General features: G+C 45.7%; 1 protein-coding gene across 1 annotated transcript in view; it reads left to right on the top strand.

Moving 5' to 3' along the window:
- Positions 1-19,188, top strand: part of Gabbr2 (gamma-aminobutyric acid type B receptor subunit 2) — a 327,777-nt gene that overhangs the window by 268,788 nt on the left and 39,801 nt on the right. Inside the window, exons 12-13 of the mRNA XM_090330311.1 lie at positions 6,173-6,280; positions 13,178-13,300. Of these exons, the coding sequence (XP_090186437.1) occupies positions 6,173-6,280; positions 13,178-13,300 (231 nt within the window). The remainder of the gene's footprint in view (positions 1-6,172; positions 6,281-13,177; positions 13,301-19,188) is intronic.

Below are 19,188 nucleotides of genomic sequence, written 5' to 3'. Positions count from 1 at the left end.
TCAGGACTGGCAAAAAAAAAAAGCCAATGAAGGCTTGCTACAATCATTATAAATAGTTAATGAGGCCTGCAGGGTGAAGAGTTGGGGAAGCCCAGGGGTTTGCTGGGGTCCTTTCCTGGCAGAATGGTATCAGCTGAAGAAGAGGCCTAACAGAACATGCCAGGCCCATCTAGAGTCTAGGACAGAGTATTCACACACACACACACACACACACACACACACACACACACAACACAATGACATCCAAGCCATCTTCCAGAGAGGAAGATAAGGAGATCCTGGGGACCCCCTAGTCACCCTTTCCCAACTTTCATGTGGCCACTCAGTGCCTGGCCTTCTTGATATTTTCATGTTCCTGACCACTTGTCCATCTGGTAACAGCTTCCAGGAGCCCCCATGTGCCAGGCCCTGACTGCAGAGTCACTGCCTGCAGGGAGGGGGCTGTGTAGATGAGAAGACAAAGCAAACAGGTACCTTTCCCCTGTGACAGACAGGCCAGGGTATGGGGAGGCCAAAAGTGGAGAGACAAAAGAGTCAGGGAAGCTGTAGAACATCCCCCACCCATTGGCTTATTTCAGTGACTCATAACAGATGAATCTCATGTGTCCTCAAGTCTCACAGCAACTGCTATCACCACAGTGCGGTCACCCAGTCCTATCTCTGATCTCTCCACCTTCCTGCCACTCCATGTCCACCATTTACCGAGCAGCATACCAGCCACTCCTTAACACACAACCAGATCTCACCCCCTCCCACCTACCCCTGCCCATATGGAAAATGTTTCTGTTCCAGAAAGTTCCCCAACCTCCAGTCTGGAGTTACCCAATGTGAGAAGAAGAGGAAGAAAGGCCTCTACCTCTTGATCTATGTTGTCCTCTTCATATAAGCCAAGGACACCAAGTCTAGTTGCCCATTTTGTGGTACTGGGGGTTGGGGGAAGGAGAGCCTGGGATCTGCCCTCTGAGGTAGCTTCTTCAGCTGCAAAGTCTTTGAAAAAAGGCATCTTTGGGGAAAGGGATAAGGAAGAGGGTTCTTCAAATCCTTTCCCCTAATATATGCATTGGCTTGGGCCTGGGCTCCAGCGTGCTCTTGCCTATGCCTGGAGTTGAGTGGGGCTATGCTCTGAGCACTAAATCTCAGCAAAGCACCCAGCTAGGTGTGGTTATCTTCAGTGTTTCTAAGAGGGCTTGTCCCTGAACTCCTTATGCTCTGTCCCCTTTTCCCCTGCCTCAGATACAGTGATGATGTGGAATTTCCTGCCTGCCTTGGGCAAGCAAGCAAGAGGAAGCATAAGTTTTATGGACAGTCCTAGAGCAGCTTGTCCTGACTGACCAGCCAGCCACCAGAACCTTTTCCTCCATCTGTCCTCTCAACCCAGGGCCCTCAGGCCTCTGTGGTAACAAAGAGGTACCACACAAAGCAGTCCCCATCATCTGTCAGAACAGCCCTGCAAGAGAAGGCTGTGTATCTGATTTCCTGAAGATTTGAGCCAGGCAAAGCCCCTTCCTGTGGCCAGGCAGAGCTGTGTAAATCCAACAGAGTGCCATGTGGACCAGGATTGCCCAAGGCATACATTCTTCTTCTTATTTGGAGATTTTCTCTACATCCTTTTTGTAGCTGAAACTGATGTGGGCACTGCCTGTCCTATTCTACTTCCTACTAGAAGTAAACTGGAGGCAGTGGGTACTTTATACTCCAAGGGAAAAAAGGAAAGACTAACATCCAAAGAGTAAATGTCAAGCAGGTATCGTGTTACATGCCTGTAATCCCAGGAAGCAAAGATAGAAGTATCGAGGGTTCTGCTATCCAGTCAAAAGTGCAAGACTGAATCTGAAAAAATAGCTAAAGCAAAAAGGACTAGAGGCATGGCTCTACTACTAAAGTGCTAGACTAGCAAGCATAAGACCCTAAGTTCAAGCCCCAGAAATGCCAAAAAGGAAAAAAAAAAGAATAAATATATTTAAAACTTAAGGAGGAAGCTGGAGACCAGTGGCTCATACCTGTAATCCTAGTTACCCAGGAGGTTGAGATCCGAGGTCGTGGTTCAAAGCCAGCCTGATCAAAAAAGACCATGAGACTTTTATCTCCAATTAACCACCAGAGCTGTGCTTCGACGTGACACTGGCCTTGAGCAAAAGAGCTCTGAATTCAAACCAAAAATACTTAGGAGCTATTTGGTCCATAGGAACATATTGGAGATAGTATAAAACAGTTCTTCTAGGAGGGAAAAGTACTGGGATGTCATTGATGGAAGCTACAGGAAGTGACTCTAGGGCTAATGAATCTGACCTTGAATACCTGGAGAGATGGGAGATTTGCCACCTACCATACAATACATTTTACTTGTATGGCAGTAATTCTTGCACAGACACACAGACTCATTACTATTTCTTCCCAGAGCTGAGTCTCAGACAGTTCAAGAGCTAGGCTCTTACTTCCCAATGGCTCCACAATGTGAATGAGGCTGACAGGACATCTGAGACACAGCAACATGTGTTAAAGTCAATGTTAGGTCTAGGAGCAAGGTCTTCTTGGAGGAGGCAACCCATGGATTTAAATTTTGGTGGAAAAAAGAGAAAGATCAAGAAATGGCATTTGGGGTGGAGGTGAGAGGTTGGGCCAGACCCCAGCAGTACCCTGCTAAGAATATGAGGTTTAGCTTGGGGTCCACCCTTGGATTTGAACTCAAAGTTCTCTGGAGGGGCAACAGGCAAGGGCAGAGACAGGACCAGGAGCAAAGTCAGAGGCTGGGGGGACCCTTACCTCCCATGCCTTCATCTGATCCTCACATACACTCTAGAAGTTTAGCCATTTATTGTCCCATTCCCAGAGGACAGTGAGTCTTAGAGAGCATCTGTGGCCTACCACATCCCAGAGAGATTTTGTGGCCTGTCCACTTTACATGCACAGAAACAAGGCCAGAAACTGACCCAGGCTAGGCCAACTCTCATGTCTAAGCTCCTGATGGTGGCAGGAAACCTGGCATGGGATGGCAGGAAGGGACAGGGATGAGAAGGATGCTAACAAGGGACATTTAGTGACATGTAGTGTCAGGCCTGGCCTGGTAGAAAACAGCTCTGTAGGTTCATGTAAAAAGCCTGTAATGTGAGGAGGAGCTACATACATGCTTGCAGGTGGACTCAGGCTATGCAAAAGCAAGGAGGAGAGTGTTTTCCCAGCCCATCTTCTGGCTGCACACAGGGCCACAGAGGCTGGTCAGCCACTTATACAAAGAGCAATAGGGTGTGTGACAAGGGTCCAAGACAGCACCCAGCTCCACAATCCACTACACTCAGGGACAGATCATTTTAGTCACTCTCCTGGTCATGATCAATTACTGTGAAAGGAAACCGAGCCAAAGCAACCAAAGGAGGAGGCTGGTACAGAGGAGCCCAGGAGGAAGACCAGGAACGAAGGACAGGGAGAAATGCCAACTCCTCCAGGAACACCCACAGGACACGGAGGGCTCAGAGTCCTACTAAGGATGGCCGTGTACACCCCCGCCTCCAGATGCTCCATAAGGAAGGCAGGGGTTCGGTACAAACCACGTCTTCCTTTTTACAAAGATGAGATTTGAACTCAGAACCTTACATTTGCTAGGCAAGTGGTCTGCCACCCAAGCTATGCCCTAACCCCTACTTCCTTTGGTTATTTTTAAGATAGGGCTTTGCATTTTTCCCTCAGGCTGGTATCAAACCAAGTTCTTTCTATCTTGACTTCCCAAGCCACTTAGATTGTAAGGGACACACCGCCATGTCCTCACACACACATACAAACCACATTTGTATACAGGAGAGAAAAAAAAGTTGGCAAGGCAAGCTACCTTCATCATGGAGCAAATGGTGGGAACCTAGCCAAAGTCCAAGTTCACAGACACCATCCAAGGCCACCCTCGCCACTGGGCGGCCGGCTGAGCTCTTTACTGACAGGGCTGTCACTTGCTTTCAGTTTATGGCAGCAGTTTCCAGACACCAGATTTAATTGCCATTAGGAGTTTTAACTCACTTAATTTATGTGATTGAAGCTAAATAATGTTAACCCTCACAAAACAGACAAGTGGCCTGACACTGATTGCTTTTAAAAAGAAACATAAGTCAAAGGGAATATTCATGATGCACTGTGGAGACACAAGTCCTTGGCAAAAGAAATCTTTGCCAGCCACATAAAAAGATAGAACAGTAACACTGTTTCATTTTTTTCCCATGGTTAAAGTTGACTTTATGACATGTGACCATGATCAGAAACTATCAGAGGTCATTGCTCTTATAGTCCTCACGAAAACTCAGATCTTGGGGCCAGGAGTGTGGCCTAGTGGTAGAGTACTTTTTTAGCATGCATGAAGCCTTGGATTCGATTCCTCAATACCACATACACAGAAAAAGCTGGAAGTGGTGCTGTGGCTCCAGTAGTGGTGACCTAGCCTTGAGAACACTCAAGGACAGTGTCCAGGCCCTGAGTTCAAGGATTGTTAGCCTGGCTACATAGTAAGTTCAATACCAGCCTGCTCTATGTAAGACTGTGTTTCAAAAGACAAATAAATAACAATAAATGAAAGTGTAGTGTGCTAATGCCTCGCACTTATAATACTAGCTTCTCAGGAAGCTGTGATTCATAGACAAGTTCTTGACCCCTGTCTGTGTGCACATGCCAGGCATGTGTTCCTCAGAGCTTGCCATACATAAACAGACAAAGCCAGAAGTGGTGCTGTGGTTCAAGAGACAGAGTGCTAGCCTTGAGCAAAAGAAGCTCAGGGCCCTAAGTTCAAGCCCCAGGACTAGCAAAAAGAATGAAGGAAGGAAGGATGGAAGGAAAGAAGGAAGGAAGGAAGGAAGGAAGGAAGGAAGGAAGGAAGGAAGGAAGGAAGGAAGGAAAAATAACAGAACTGGTAGCATGGTTCAAGTGATAGAGTACCAACTGAGTGAGCAAGTATGAGGCCCTGAGTTCAAATCCCAGTGCTGAATTTTGTTTAAAATGGTGTTAGATTCCTGTTTAGAACTGAGGAGACCTTGGAAGAGTGCATCCTGGCTGGCCACATACCCCCCGTGCCCCAGGCCTCTGGCTACTGTGTACAAATAAGTATGGTTTGAGTTAAACAGACGCTGAAGAAGCAGCAGGACTCCATAAGGGAGAGCAGCTGCACTGGGTCAAGGTATTTTTATTCCAGGCTTGGCTCTTGGGCACTGTGGAGTCACAAGAATGTGTTGAATGTCCTGAGCTTCAGTACCACACACAAAAAAAATAATCATCATGTCAGTTATTGCTTGTTTTCCTTTTTCTATTCTCTGTGCTAGTCAGATAGTACTTGCTCAGTGAACGGATAGATGAAGAGACACAGGAATAAGTGAGTAGGGAGGTATGCAAGATCCGGAGACTGACAGATCCATGTCCGCTCTGGTCCTTGGAGAAATCTGGCCTCAGCTCCAGTGATTAGCCTCTCTGCCCTTCTTGCCCTGCTTTTTGTGGCCTCAATCCTACTATGGGTAACAATGAGCTCTCCTACACCTTCCCTACAAAGCACCATACTTCATCCTCACCCATCGGATCTGCTGCTTGCTTTCTGGAGTAAAAAATCAGTCATTGAAAGAAAAAGACCCCTGTCTGTGTGCACATGCCAGGCATGTGTTCCTCACTGCTTACCTGTATTCAGCCAACTCATACTTTCACAAGCAGAACAGGCAGAAGACGTGTGCTGGAAGGACAGAACAGGCAGAATGTGTCTGTGGACACTGGACTGGGAGTGTCTCTATGAGAGTCTGGAAGAGTCTTGGGTGTCTCATGGTGTGCAGGCCAGCTTATGAGGGCAGGATCTGGAAACAATGATAGGATAGGTGGGGAGTGGGTGTCCTGGAGGCCCTGGTTACCATTGGATGTTTCCAAGGCTGTCCCAGCTTCCAAAGACTCAGATTGTAGGGTGCTTAAGTACCTGATAAACTTAAATAGCTACCAAATTGAAACCTGATTGGAAGATGCTAATGTCAACCTACTAAATTGAAACTGACTGGAGGACATAAATGCCAATCTACCAAACTGAAAGCTGGTTGGAGGATGCTAATGAAACTTGACCATGCAAAGGGTTATGTCTCTCATCTAGATTTTCCCTTGATAGGTTATTGAATATCTGACTGGTGTCCCCCTGGGGGATGCTAACACCTCTGTTTTCTGCCATCTCTAGGTCAGAACCTGGATTCTCACTGTGGGCTACACGACTGCCTTTGGGGCAATGTTTGCAAAGACATGGAGGGTCCATGCCATCTTCAAAAATGTGAAGATGAAGAAGAAGGTAAGCACCCTCCTGCTTCAGTGAGCTGCCAGTGGCTACTCAGCTGTGTATGCGGATGCTCAGCTCTCTGCTTGGGATTTGAGAGAAACAGTCCCTGCCTCCTGCCTTCCCAGCCTCTCAGGAAATCAGTTAACAAGGCCTGTAGAACACGTAGGGCTAGGGGTTCCTTAGGGACATGTAGGGAGTTCTAGGATACACAGCATTCAGGGAAGGCTTCGTGTACAAAGTGCCACTTAGGGCTGGGTGCAGTGACTCAAACCAATAGCCCTAGTTAGGATTATAGATCTGCTAATGAGATAGGAGAGTGATAGCCTGAGCAAAAATACAGATTTTTCTCTAAAAAGTAAATAAGAAAAAATAAAAAGAACCAGAGGCATACCTCAAGTGACAGCGCATCTGCATAGCAAACACGAAGCTGTGAAGTCAAGCCCCATTCCATTAAAAGGAAAAGAAAGTGCAGGGAACATCATCTGATGTGTCCCCTGTCCCTACAAAAGAATTCCAGAATTGAAGTGGGCATTGCTATGGCAGCACCCCACATGTTTACTGTGCTCCACAACTGGCCAGCCCACACCCCCCCACACCGACTTCCCCTTCAGTTTCCTTAGACAGCAGACCACAGACTTCCCAGCAGTGTCTGAGACCCCACCTGGCCATCCAACTGCTCTCCATATGGCCTCCTTTACTCAAGGTCAAAGGGGCATGACCTCACCTCATTCCTCTCAGACAGCAATGTCTCATGGCACCATGACACCCCTTTCTGAAGATCCTCTCTGGGTTCTAACCAGCACCCTCCCACCCACAGCACATACACTTTTTAAACCCTCAAGGTGGGCATACCCTGTTCAAAGACCCTGCACCATGGGCCATCCCCCTTTGAAACATGGACTCAGACAACCCTGCTATTCTCCAGAGCTTGCATTTTGCCATGCCGCCTGGCACCTGAGATGGACAGTAGGCCTTCCCAGGCAGTTGGGGTAGCAGGCAAAATCAGTGCTGCTCAGTCACTGACCTGCTGTGAGACCTTAGACAAATGTCTCAGCCTTCCAAGCCTGTTGCTGATCTGTAGAAGGGGGCATATTGCAGTAACATCATTCTCTAAGCTGTGATTCTGTGGATATGGAGCTTCAGTCCTCAACCCCACACCTACACCTACAAGTATAAGGTATATCTTGTCCTCTTTGGGCCCTGCTGAATCCCCAGGCTAATTCAGGAAACCTGCAGGCTGCATTCAGAAGGGGAGAAAAACGCTGCTGAGGGGTCACTGGCTGGTAACAGACCAACCTCTGAGAGTGGAACACACAGCTTCTCCCCATATGGCCACATGTTTGTGTGTGTGTGTGTGTGTGTGTGTGTGTGTGTGTGTGTGTGTGTGTGTTCATATGTATATGTATCTGTAAGCAGCAGGGGGTGGGAGAGAGGGGGGGGGAGGACGAGGCTAGCACTCTGACACTTGAGCCACACCTCTGCTTCTGACTTGTTTGCTGGTTAAATGAAGGTAAGAGTCTCACAGACTTTCCTGCCCAGGCTGATTCCAAACCTCAATCCTCAGATTTCAACCTTCCTGAATAGCTAGGATTCCAAGAGTGAGCTACCAGCATCCAACAACCGTATTTTCAGACATGAATGGGGGGAAAAGCCAAGTTTAAAAAAAAAATTGGGAGTGGTTATCAATGTGTGAGAAGTAATGCACCTACTACCTGACAGATGTAACTGTAACCCCTCTATACATCATCCCGACCAAAAAAAAAAAAAAAAGTATTGTGCTCCCAGGTTTCACAGTTTTGTAGCATGCTACTATTTGGTATAAAAATCAAAATCAATCAGCCCTCTCCCTGAAATTAAAAAAAAGACCAATCATCAAATCTTAATAGAAGGGTTACATTGTATTCACCAGATAGAAGGTGCACTACTTCACAAACATTGATACCCTTTCTCATGTCATGGTCCCCAATTCCCTTCCCCCACTCATCTTGATTTCCCCCCTTCCCTATCCAATTTCAAATAACCAATTAAGCATATATAAAATATATCAGATAACAAGGTGAAATATTGTAACAATATGAGATAACCAAGGGACAGCAAAAGAGATGAGAGATAACATAGTACATCAAGGACAACAATCACTCATTATATGGCTTTTGTTTCTATAGCCTGGAGGTCCTTTCATTTAGCGTCATACTATTTGGCCTTATATAGCAAGGTTTTGCTCTATTGTAAATCTCTGCTAGGAGAGCCCAAGGTTTCTACTGATTATGACAAATGAGGGAAACCATTGAGTCTATGTTCCTTTGCGTCTGGCTTACTTCACTTACTATGATTTTTTCTAAGTATTTCCATTTCCTTACAAATGGGGCGATGTTGTTCTTTCTGACAGCAGCATAGAATTCCATTGTGTATAAATACCACATCTTGTTGATCCACTCATCAACTGAGGGACATCTGGGTTGGTTCCATATCTTTGCTATGGTAAATAGTGCTGCAAAGAACATCGTTGTGCTAGTGGCCAATCATCAAATCTTTTAAAGGAAGTTATTCCTCCTTGTACCAGGGATTACTAAACTGGCTAGAAGGTTGATCTGCTCAGTCAAAAGGTCTCAAGTTAAGCCAGGTGTGTTTGTACACATCTATAATACCAGCACTCAAGAGGCTCAGGCAAAAAGATCTTGAGTTTGAGTACAGTCTGAGCTACATAGCAAAACTCTGTCTCAAAAAAAAAAATCTAAAGTGTTTTGAATTTTTAAAAAATACCCTTTTTTTTCTAAACCAGGAATCAGCTAGAATTTTCCCCCCTGTAGAAAGTCATACATAATAAATAGATGAGTTTTTGCTGACCTCTCTTCTGTAGCTACTCCTATTCTGTTTAATATGGCTGGAGACATTTATCACAAGCTGTGAGAAAAATCTGTTGTTCACTAATCCCTACTCTAAACAATGTGGGAATTGACATTTAGAAGAGATAGCTGGCTTCCACTGTGCAGGTATTGTAAGCCAGACTCTGGTCACTTGATGGGACTTGTATGATGATACCTACTATACTTTGTAGATGAGGAAACTGTCTCAGAGGAGCCAGCAACTCACCCAAGATGGCACAGCTAGTTAGTTCATGTCAGAGTCAGATCAGATTCCAGAGCTATTGCTTCTTCTGCTCAAAGTGTATCACTAAGAAGTTCTTGTCTCAGAGACAGAATGACATGTGGTGACACCAGCAAACACCAACAACCCAATGAGAAGTTGGGGCAAGAATTAAAGAGAAAAGTGAAAAAGGAGGAAGTAAAGAAGAGATGAAGCTGGGCACTGGTGGCTCACCCCTGAAATCCTAGCTACTCAGGAGGCTGAGATCTGAGGATCCTGGTTTAACCACCAGAAAACTGGAAGTGGCGCTGTGGCTGGAGAAGAAGATGAAGAAGAAGAAGAAAAAGAAGAAGGAGGAGGAAGAGGAAGAAGAGGAGGAAGAGATGAGGGTAGAGAGGTGGCTTGCTCACTGCGTGGTTCTCCTATTCAGATCCATGTGGTTGGAGCAGTGCATTTTCTTTCCCTCATCATCATCCTTATTTCAGATTACTTTAAATCAGCTCTCCTCCACAGTTCATTCTGTATAGACACAGCTTAATCATTCGCTATGGCCTCCCCAACTAAAATACATGTTCCACAAAGGCAGGGGGGTTATTCTTTGAGCCCAAGAGGACCCGCTACCACCACCACCACTCCACCACCCCCACCTCAGGACCTAGAAGAGAACTTGCCTCAGTATTTCTGAAATTTCTGAAATTAATAAATGAGATGTTGTTCATGGCTTACGTCGTTCACAAGCTCTGGTGGAGTGCCAGGTTTGGGACAGTACCAGATGGAAATCAGATATGTCCTTTCTTTGTTCTCCAACCTTCCCACATGGATCTGGCCATCTGTTGATGAGTCTTGATGTCTCATAGAGCTGGGGTACAATATCACACTTGGCCTCTAGATGTCACTGTCCTACACATAACACAGAATTGCTGCTCATCAAACCCCAAGTAATGAGTCAGCAGATACCATTCATGGCACATCTTCTTCCAGATGAACCTTGTTCTTTTGTGATTTCCATGCACCATCATCCTGTTTTATTCGTATACCAACTGTGCAACTGGGTGCCAATGACCCCACTTTATCAAGGAGGAAATTGAGGCCCAGTAAAGTTAAGCAATTTACATAAGATCACATTTGACTGGAATGAAGATTAGCATGAGCCCTTTTCATTCAAAAAGTCTGTGTTCATCCTTTATACCATATTCGGGCAATAAGACACAGATCTTCCCCCTCTCCTTCTGGCTAAGATGCAAATAAAAAATGCTGAAGACAGGGGCCGGGAGTTTGGCCTAGTGGTTGAGTGCTTGCCTAGCATGCACGAAGACCTGGGTTCAATTCCTCGTTACCACATACATAGAAAAAAGCCATAAGTGGTGCTGAGGCTCAAGTGGTAGAGCTCTAGCCTTGAGAAAGTCCAAGGACAGTGCTCAGGCCCTGGGCTCAAGCCCAGGACTGGCAAAAAAAAAAAAAATGCTGAAGACAGAGATGAAGTGATTTTCTCAGTGCCGCACAGGTAACAGGAAGTGGAGACAGGGTTCTAACGGAGTGCACATAATTCCAAATCTCACTGTCCGGTGCGGCCTCATGCGTCATACTCAAGCCTTACAGGAAAAGGGACTTTGCCACACTGACAAGACAGACATCCTAGAGCTCATCTTTGAAGATCAGCTGTGTCCCCATGTAAAGCATACCAGAGTCATGGGGTAAAAAAATACCCAGGATTTAGTCTTCAAGTCCAGGTCTGGGAAGGAACTGGACCAGGACCTCCAGGGCCATAAACCAGGTAAATGCCTGTGGGCTTCAACAGCCTGTGGGGCCACAGCCAATACAAGGGCCTCTTGCTACCTGACCTTGGGTCCCAGGCTCCTCAGGAAAGTCTTCCTTTTCCCCAGCTTCTCAAAGCTAGCAGGGAATTGCCTTGCTCCCCAAGAGGACAAAGGTTAAGCCATGTTTATGCAAAGCATCAGCAGTTCACTAGATCCTTCCTGAATATTCAAAGAAACGGCTTTGCCAGAGCCCTGCCCCCAGTAAAGTGGAGTTAGAGCAGTTCAAGCAGTCTATTCTGCTGTTTCTTTTCACACTGGGCCACAGATAAGGCTTTATGAGTCTCCTGTTTTTTCAAATGGCCTTAATCACTCAACACCACACACAATCATCTTTCTTAGGCTTCTGTCTCCCAATGTATTTTTCTTGGAGCCTTTTCCAAAATGACTTCATCACATTAGCTTTTTTTGGGTGGTGGTTGGGTAGTGGTTCAGGCTGCAAAGAGGATGAAGTGAAGTTTGGTTTGGTCTGGTTTTTCCTTTTGTATTCATTTATTTCAGATCTACCCACCAATTGTTTTGGTTCTTTTTGAAAGTGTTGATTAACAGAAACTCAAAGATAGAGGACCAATGCAAGTTTGTGTTCCACTTGTAGGGACAACAGAGTCTACATGTATCAGACTCCAAGAAAAGAACTCTGGCTGTGAAATCAACCAGGTGCCTACTTGGGAAAAATAAACTCCGAGCTTATGTAATCTAGAATCACAACTGGGGTCTTGGTGAGGTCTGAGATCAATAAAGGTGCAGGACATGATCAATAATGGGTTACACCTTAGATCTTTGCCCCCTTCCCTCCACCCCTATCCTCCTGTCCTTCCATCTTGGCTCCAGTTTAGAAGAGCACCAGCCTTTACTTGTTAGTTTGTTGGTTTAATACTGGTACTAGGACTTGAACTCAGTTCCTCCTGTCTAACTTAGCTTTTCCACTCAAAGCTGGCACTTTCACACTTGAGCTATACCTCCAAGCCTGGCTTTTTTTTTTTGCTAGTCAAATGGAGGAAAAATTCTCACAGATTTGTCTGCCCTGGCTGGCTTTGAAACACAATCCTCAGTTCTTAGCCTCCTCAGTAGCTAGGACCTGGTCAAGATCTAGAACTCCAGCCCGGTGGTGACAACTCTGTAAACTTGGGACCCTGTCCATTGTTTGAGACATGGTTTAATTGTGTAGCACAGACTGGCCTTGAACTTGCCATCTTTCTTCCTTTAGCCTCCCAGGTGTTGGAATTCCAGGCAGGTAGCACCACACACAGCTCTTTCATCAAACTTCAAAGTGCCTGCAGCCTATCAGGCCCCATTAGGTACCGAGGCTACACCAATAAATAAAACAGGGTTCCCTTCTATCTGGGGCATCCTTGTTAGGGATACAGGCATAGACACGGCATGCTATGATACTTAGATAGTGCTGGAAATGTCTGAGGGTATGATTCAGAAAAGGAAAAAAAAAAGTAGGAACTTGGTTTAAATCTTGGCCTCACCCTTTAGTAGCTTTATTGCATGGAACAAGTGTAATAATGTTTCTTTCTCTGAAAAAAGGGGAATAATTGTATCTGTTCTTATAGGAGACAATAAAACAGCCCATCTAAAGGCATTTCTTAAGCATCATCAGATGTGAGCTACTGCTCATAATGCTACTGCTGTTCTCACTCCTGATAAAGTGCTCTGGGAGGGATTGATTACACTGGAGGAGTCAAGGAGAACTTCAGGGAGGAGGTGACAACTAACCTGGGTCTTGAAAGAGTATTAGAACTTTGCCAGACAGGAAAGACTAAGGTGAAAATGACCTTCAGCCAGAGCCTAGAAGTGCCCTGATTTCAACAAATGAGCATGTACATTGAGGAGGTGTTTGGACAAAGATCAGGAAAGGCCTTGAAGGACAGACACAAGAGCTGAGCTTGGTTCTTCCTGGAGACTCTCCAGCTGGGAGTGCGTGGCTCCCCTCAGTGGCCTGACCCCTCGGTCTTGGTTTGGGAAGTTCTCTCTCACATCTGCCCCTCTACCCTCTGCACAGATCATCAAAGATCAGAAGCTGCTGGTGATTGTGGGGGGCATGCTGCTGATTGACCTGTGCATCCTGATCTGCTGGCAGGCCGTGGACCCCCTGAGGAGGACGGTGGAGAAGTACAACATGGAGGTGAGCGTGGCTCAGTGCCCATGCGCCTGGATGTGCTGCGTGACCACACGGCGCCAGCCTGCTGCCTAATGCCTTTGCCTTCCACTGGTAGCACACAGGCACACACACACACACACACACACACACACACACACACACGTACACCTATACTCATACACATTAGGGAAGGCTGAGTCCCTCTCACTGCTTGTACACTTACTCCTAGAATAGTTGAGCTTGACTTTGTGAGTGGCGCTGGGCTGTTGTGGGGTGTGCCATTTGATGTAATTTCCATACATTGTAGCATCGCAACAGTGGGGTTTCCATTTCTCTCACTGCATTATAAAGGAAGTCACTTTGTAGAACTTTTGAGTCTGGTTCCCAAACTCGAGTGGAAATGGTCTCTGTGCATCAGGACAAGAAGAGTCTCAGGCAAATGAGGCAGCCAAGAGGCAGCCAAGACACAGCCAGGATCAAGTCCTCCCAGGCAGAACCCCGTTTTGGAGACTTGGGGCCACCCTGTCATGACACCATGTTTCACAGACCTGTGGGGGAGGAAGCAGGCCAGACAAGAGCAGCCAGAACCGCAGGGGACAAACCAGCACGGGCCCTGCCTGTGGGTATGCAGAGATGACACTCAGACAGGCTCTGTCCATAGGGGAGGTGACGTCTGGTGATTGTTTACCATGCCCAGGCAGCAAAAGAGCACCTGTCTACCCTGCAAGGGCCAGGAGAGCCCCCCCATCCGCCTCCAGGATTAGAAATCCAAGTGGCTATCAGCACCTGGAAGAACTATTGCTGGCCAGTTAGGCCCTCAACTGGGATGAGAATGGGGTGATGGCAGTTATAAACATAATGATGACAGTATTGGTGATGAGGAGGAGGATGGTAATGATGATGATGATGGGGACAACAATGACAGTATTCCTAGGAAATTGGTGCTATGGCTAGCCCATTTTGGTTGTGAGGAAATGGAAATCAGAGCGGTGCTGTCACCGCTGTCACAAGGCTCCCAGCCTTGTTGGTGCCCCTACCCCCATCTTTCCCACTCACCCAACCTCCCTCCCCTGGACACTTGTCTGCAGTCTCATAGGCATTCCTGGCCTCTGCTTGGGTCCAAAAAGTGGGCGGAGCAAGGAAACATTTTCATACCTACCCATGGGAGCTCAGATTAGTGGCAGTCAGAGGTAGACTGAGGTCTCAGGGAAATGAAAGAAGGGGAATACCTGTTGTGAGTCAAAGCCCAAGAGAAGGCCTGGGCTGGGCAAACCCCAGCCAGGGGCTTCCAGGGTAGCCCTGGAAGCTAGCTGGAAGGTCACCTCCTTCACCCCAACCTGAAGTGGGAGACAGTGTGCTCCAGAGATCCCATGACTCCTGAAAATAGCAGAGGAAAGCCTACAGGGCGGACGTCAGCCTGACTCGGCAGACTTTGTGAGCAGAGAAGCTTGCTGCCACCATTTGAACTTGATTAGCTTTGTGCCGTCGCCTTTGTATGACAGATGGCTTGCCATCATGGGCCCTGCCTTCCTTCCTGCTACTCTGTGGCAGGTACTACTGCCCTGGAGGACACTGTATGTAGGAGCTACTCATGCTTATAGCAATTTAGCACGGCCCAGGCTCATGTTCTCAAACTGGGGAACCCTGGAGGACCAGAGAGGAGCCTTCCTATATATGTGTGAAACTGGTTCTGAAAAGTGGAAGAGTCCTGTCTAGGGCCACCAAGGTTGTCCTACACAACACCCAGTCATGCTGTCGGCTTCCTTCTGGTATCTGCTGAGTTTTCTCATGAACGTTTTTTGGCTGGCACTGCTTCTGCTGCTCTTAAGGTTGCCCTGTTGCTCTGTTGCCATGGTAACAGAGCCCTTCGACTTGTCAACCCATAGCCCTGCCAGGTTACTGTCACTTTCCACCAACTAATGCCAAGCTATCTTTTGGCTTCTTTCAGGACCCCTCCCCCACTCCTCCTCCATCAGCTATCACATAGTAATTGAACAATGCATCCTGGTATTGGATATCAAAAGCTCCTTCAAGGTGCTGTTTGGGTTTGTTTGTTTTTTCCTAAGACTTTCAGCTGGAGAGAAAGTCTGAGCTTGTGGGGAGGAGATTCATATGATCACTGTGATCAGTCTGGATGATCAGTGGCTTGTGTTCTGTCCCTTCCTCTGGTACCTCCTCAAGCTCCTCCTTGGCTCTGAATTCTAGGATCCCAGATGTGGTAGCCACCATTCCACGTTTCTTTTCTAGATGTCATGTAATTGAAATCACACAGTGTGCAATATAGCCTCTCAGACTGCCTTCTTTTGCCGAGTCCAGTGCATGTAATCATGTTTTCCCAGGTCTCCACAGCCTGTTTGTCTTTGTTGATGATTAACCACCCCCTCTTGTTTAACCTCCCAGCCATTAAAGGGCATCTTGGTTTGGGCAATTATAGGTAAAACTACTCTAAGAACATGTGGCTGATTTTTAGTGTGGACACCAGTTAAGAATTCCCTGGGGAAAGTACCTCGGCATACACACGCTGGACTAGATGGTAAGAGTGCTTTTGTTTTAGGCTATCCCAACTTTCTTCTAAAGTGGCCTCGCCATCTTGCATTCCCAACCACAACCACCCAGTGTTCCGCTGGCACACATGATATAAGTATTTGGTGTTGTGGGTAACTAGGCTTTGGGCCATTTTTTTTTATTCATCAGGTAGTGGGTACATTACTTATTAAACATTATTAGCCCTTCCCAAGTTTTTCTCCCATTTTCCCTCCCCCGTCTTGTTTTTCACCTACTTTCCCTTTTTCAAATAAACAAATAAATGTATATACAGTAGATTTGGGCCATTTTAATGGGAATGCAGAATGATTCTCCATTAAGACATGTTGTTCACTATTGTTTCATATACACATTTATCATCTACATATAATTTTATTGAGGTCCCTTTTCAAATATTCGTCTACTTTTTAATTTGATCTTTTTTTATTGTTGAATTTAAGGCATTCTTTTCAACTTTGTATACAAACCCTTATCACATATGTGCTTTGCAAGTATTTTTACTCAGTCTGAAGCCTGTCTTCTCATCCTCTTGACTTTGCATTTAGGAAGAGGTAGGGGACCATTCTGGGATTTAGACTCAGATTTTGTGTTTATTAGTCGGGCACTCTACCACTTGAGCCGTACCTTAAGCTCTCTTAACATGGTCCTTTTTCAGCACCAAAGGAGGTTTCTTTTGTTAATTTAATAAAGTCTAGCTTATCAGTCTTTTCTCTTATGGGTTATACTTGTAGTGGGTATATCTAAAAACTCATTGCCAAATCGAAGTCATCTAGATTTTCTCCTGCTGAGCTATTTTTTGTGGTCTATGTTAAATTAATTTTTGTGCAGAGTCCAAGGTCTGTTTCTCAACTGCTTTTTTGTGTCTGTGGAGGTCCATCTGTTCCAACACCATTAGTTGAAATGACAAGCCTTTCTCCACGGGCTGCCTTCACATCTTTGTTGTAGATATGGGTGTATTTCTAAGTTCTCTGGATAGTTCCACTGATATGTTCATCTAAAATTTTTTCTCCCTTTGCCACGCTGTTTTGATTTTTATAGTCTTGAAGTCAGGTAGTGTCTATTCTCCAACCTTGTTTTTCAATATCAGGTTGTTCTTTCTGGAACTTTAGTCCCCATGTAAAATTTAAAATCAATTTGTTGACATTCACAAAATAACTCACTGGTGTTTTGATTGGCGTGACTAATCTATAGCTCATTTGGGAAATATTGAAATCCTACAGTATTGAGTCTGCCTGTCCATGAACATGGAATAACTCTCCATTTAGATCTCTTTTGATTTTCTTTGTTCATTTCTTTGTGCATAAATACATATCTATTGCATTTTGTTTATCTATTGATGTACATAGTACTGGGTTTCTAATTTCAAATTCCAGTTGAGCATTTCTAGTACATAGGAAAACAGTTGACTTTTTGTATTTTAACCTAGTATTCTGCAACCTTGCCATAATTGTTTATTTGTTCCAGGAAGATTGAGCTTCAGGAATTTCTCCACAAGCAATAATAGCACCTATAAACATATACACTTTTATGTCTTTCTTCCCAAACCCATATACATTTATTTTATTTTCTTGATTTATTCTGGATCAGAGTGGTGAGAGGGAACATTCTTGCTTTGCTTCTGATGTTAGAAAGAAAACATATTTAGTTTTCAGCATTATACATGCTAACATATTATTTTCATTCTTTCTTTTGTGTGTGTGGGGGGAGATCATGAGGCTTGATCTTAGCCTGGGTGCTGTCCCTGAGCTCTTCAGCTCAAGGCTACCGCCCTACCCTTGAGCCAAGCCCCACTTTCCATTTTTCTAGAGGTTAATTAGAGATAAGAGTCTCAGGTTCTTTTGTTCCCAAGCTGGCTTTGAACCTTGATCCTCAGATCTCAGCCTCCTGAGTAGCTAGGATTGCAGGTGTGAGCAGCTACGCCCGGCTTCCAGCCTTTTTTTTACAAGGTCCTTGGGCTTTCTCAAGGCCAGAGCTCTATCACTTGAGCCACAGAATCAATTCTGGCTTTTTCTATGTATGTGGTACCAAGAAATTGAACCCAGGTCTTTCTGCATATTAAGGCAAGCATCTACTACTAGGCCAAACTTCCGGTCCACCTCCAGCTCTTTTGTGCAGTGGTTATTTTTTAGCTAAGGTCTTTCTTCCCACCCAGGCATCCACCTGGGCTTCTATTTATCTATTTTAGGCTTTCTATTATATCTGGTAGAGCAAACATATGTCACGGTGCCCAGCTCTCAGTTTCGAGGACTTTTGTTTGGCTAGCCTTCAACTATGATTTTTCAATTCCCTGCCTCTCAAGTAGCTACAACTACAGTCATGAGTCACTAGTACCCATCTTATGAAGTCGTTTTGATGACCAAAGTTGAGGGTGTTTGGGGGGTGATGTTACTTAAGGGGTGAATGGTATCAAGAGCCCAGACTGATAGGGGCCTCACATGCTAAGCTGAGTTTAAACTTCACAAAGAGTCTTAGTCACCACCAGAGTGACATGAGCACAATTCCCCTGGCTGAAGAGTGAGAACAGATGGAGGGTTGAGACTGGAGTCCCAGCCATGTCTAGACATCTTTGCAGTAACTCAGGCAATGGGGACAGAGAGAAGGGAGTGAGTGGCTTACACAGATACTTAGTTGAAACAAAACTTGGTGATTGATTGACTCTAAGGGATGAAAAAGAGAGAGGCAGAAAGAAAGATGCTCAAATTTCTGCCTAGATAGTGTCTATCAGCCTACCTCCTCATCGAGTCATGAGAGTACAGAACAAGGAGTGGGCTTGGGAGGGAATGTGAGGAAGTATCATTTCTGAACACAAATTTGAGATAGGTGACTAGGCGTCAATGGCTCAAGCCTATAAGCCTAGCTACTCAGGAGGCTAAGATCTGATCTGAGGATAACAGTTCAAAGCCAACCCAGTAAGGAAAGGCTATGAGACTCTTATCTCTAATTAACTACTAAAAAGCCAGAAATGGTGCTGTGGCTCCAAGTGGTAGAGTACTAGCTGAGCACAGAGCCCAGTCCCTGCGTGGAGGTATATGAGGATCTTCTGAACACCGAGTCCCAGAAGATGAGATGACAGACCTGGAACGTGGGAGAATAGCCCACCCAATAGAGATTTGTAAGAAGTGAGTCAACACATGGGGATGGCGCATCTTTAGTACAGAGATCTAGAGGGAATGAGAAGTAATGAAGCCCTAACTGGAGACTTTCCAACCACTGAGTGGTGATGGGCCCTAGAGGAAGAGCCCAAGCAAGAGCATTCACAATAGTAACAGAAAAGTAGGACCAGTCAGGAGAGAGTTGCCATGGGACAGTGATGGGGCAGATGAGCATAGGCAGATGAGCAGAGTTTGAAGGAGGAGGGAGAGACCTGG

Source organism: Megascapheus bottae, chromosome 3, assembly GCF_031878675.1.
Source record: "Megascapheus bottae isolate mThoBot1 chromosome 3, mThoBot2.hap1, whole genome shotgun sequence".
NCBI classification, from domain to species: domain Eukaryota; kingdom Metazoa; phylum Chordata; class Mammalia; order Rodentia; family Geomyidae; genus Megascapheus; species Megascapheus bottae.
This window is presented reverse-complemented; position numbering and strand designations above follow the sequence as displayed.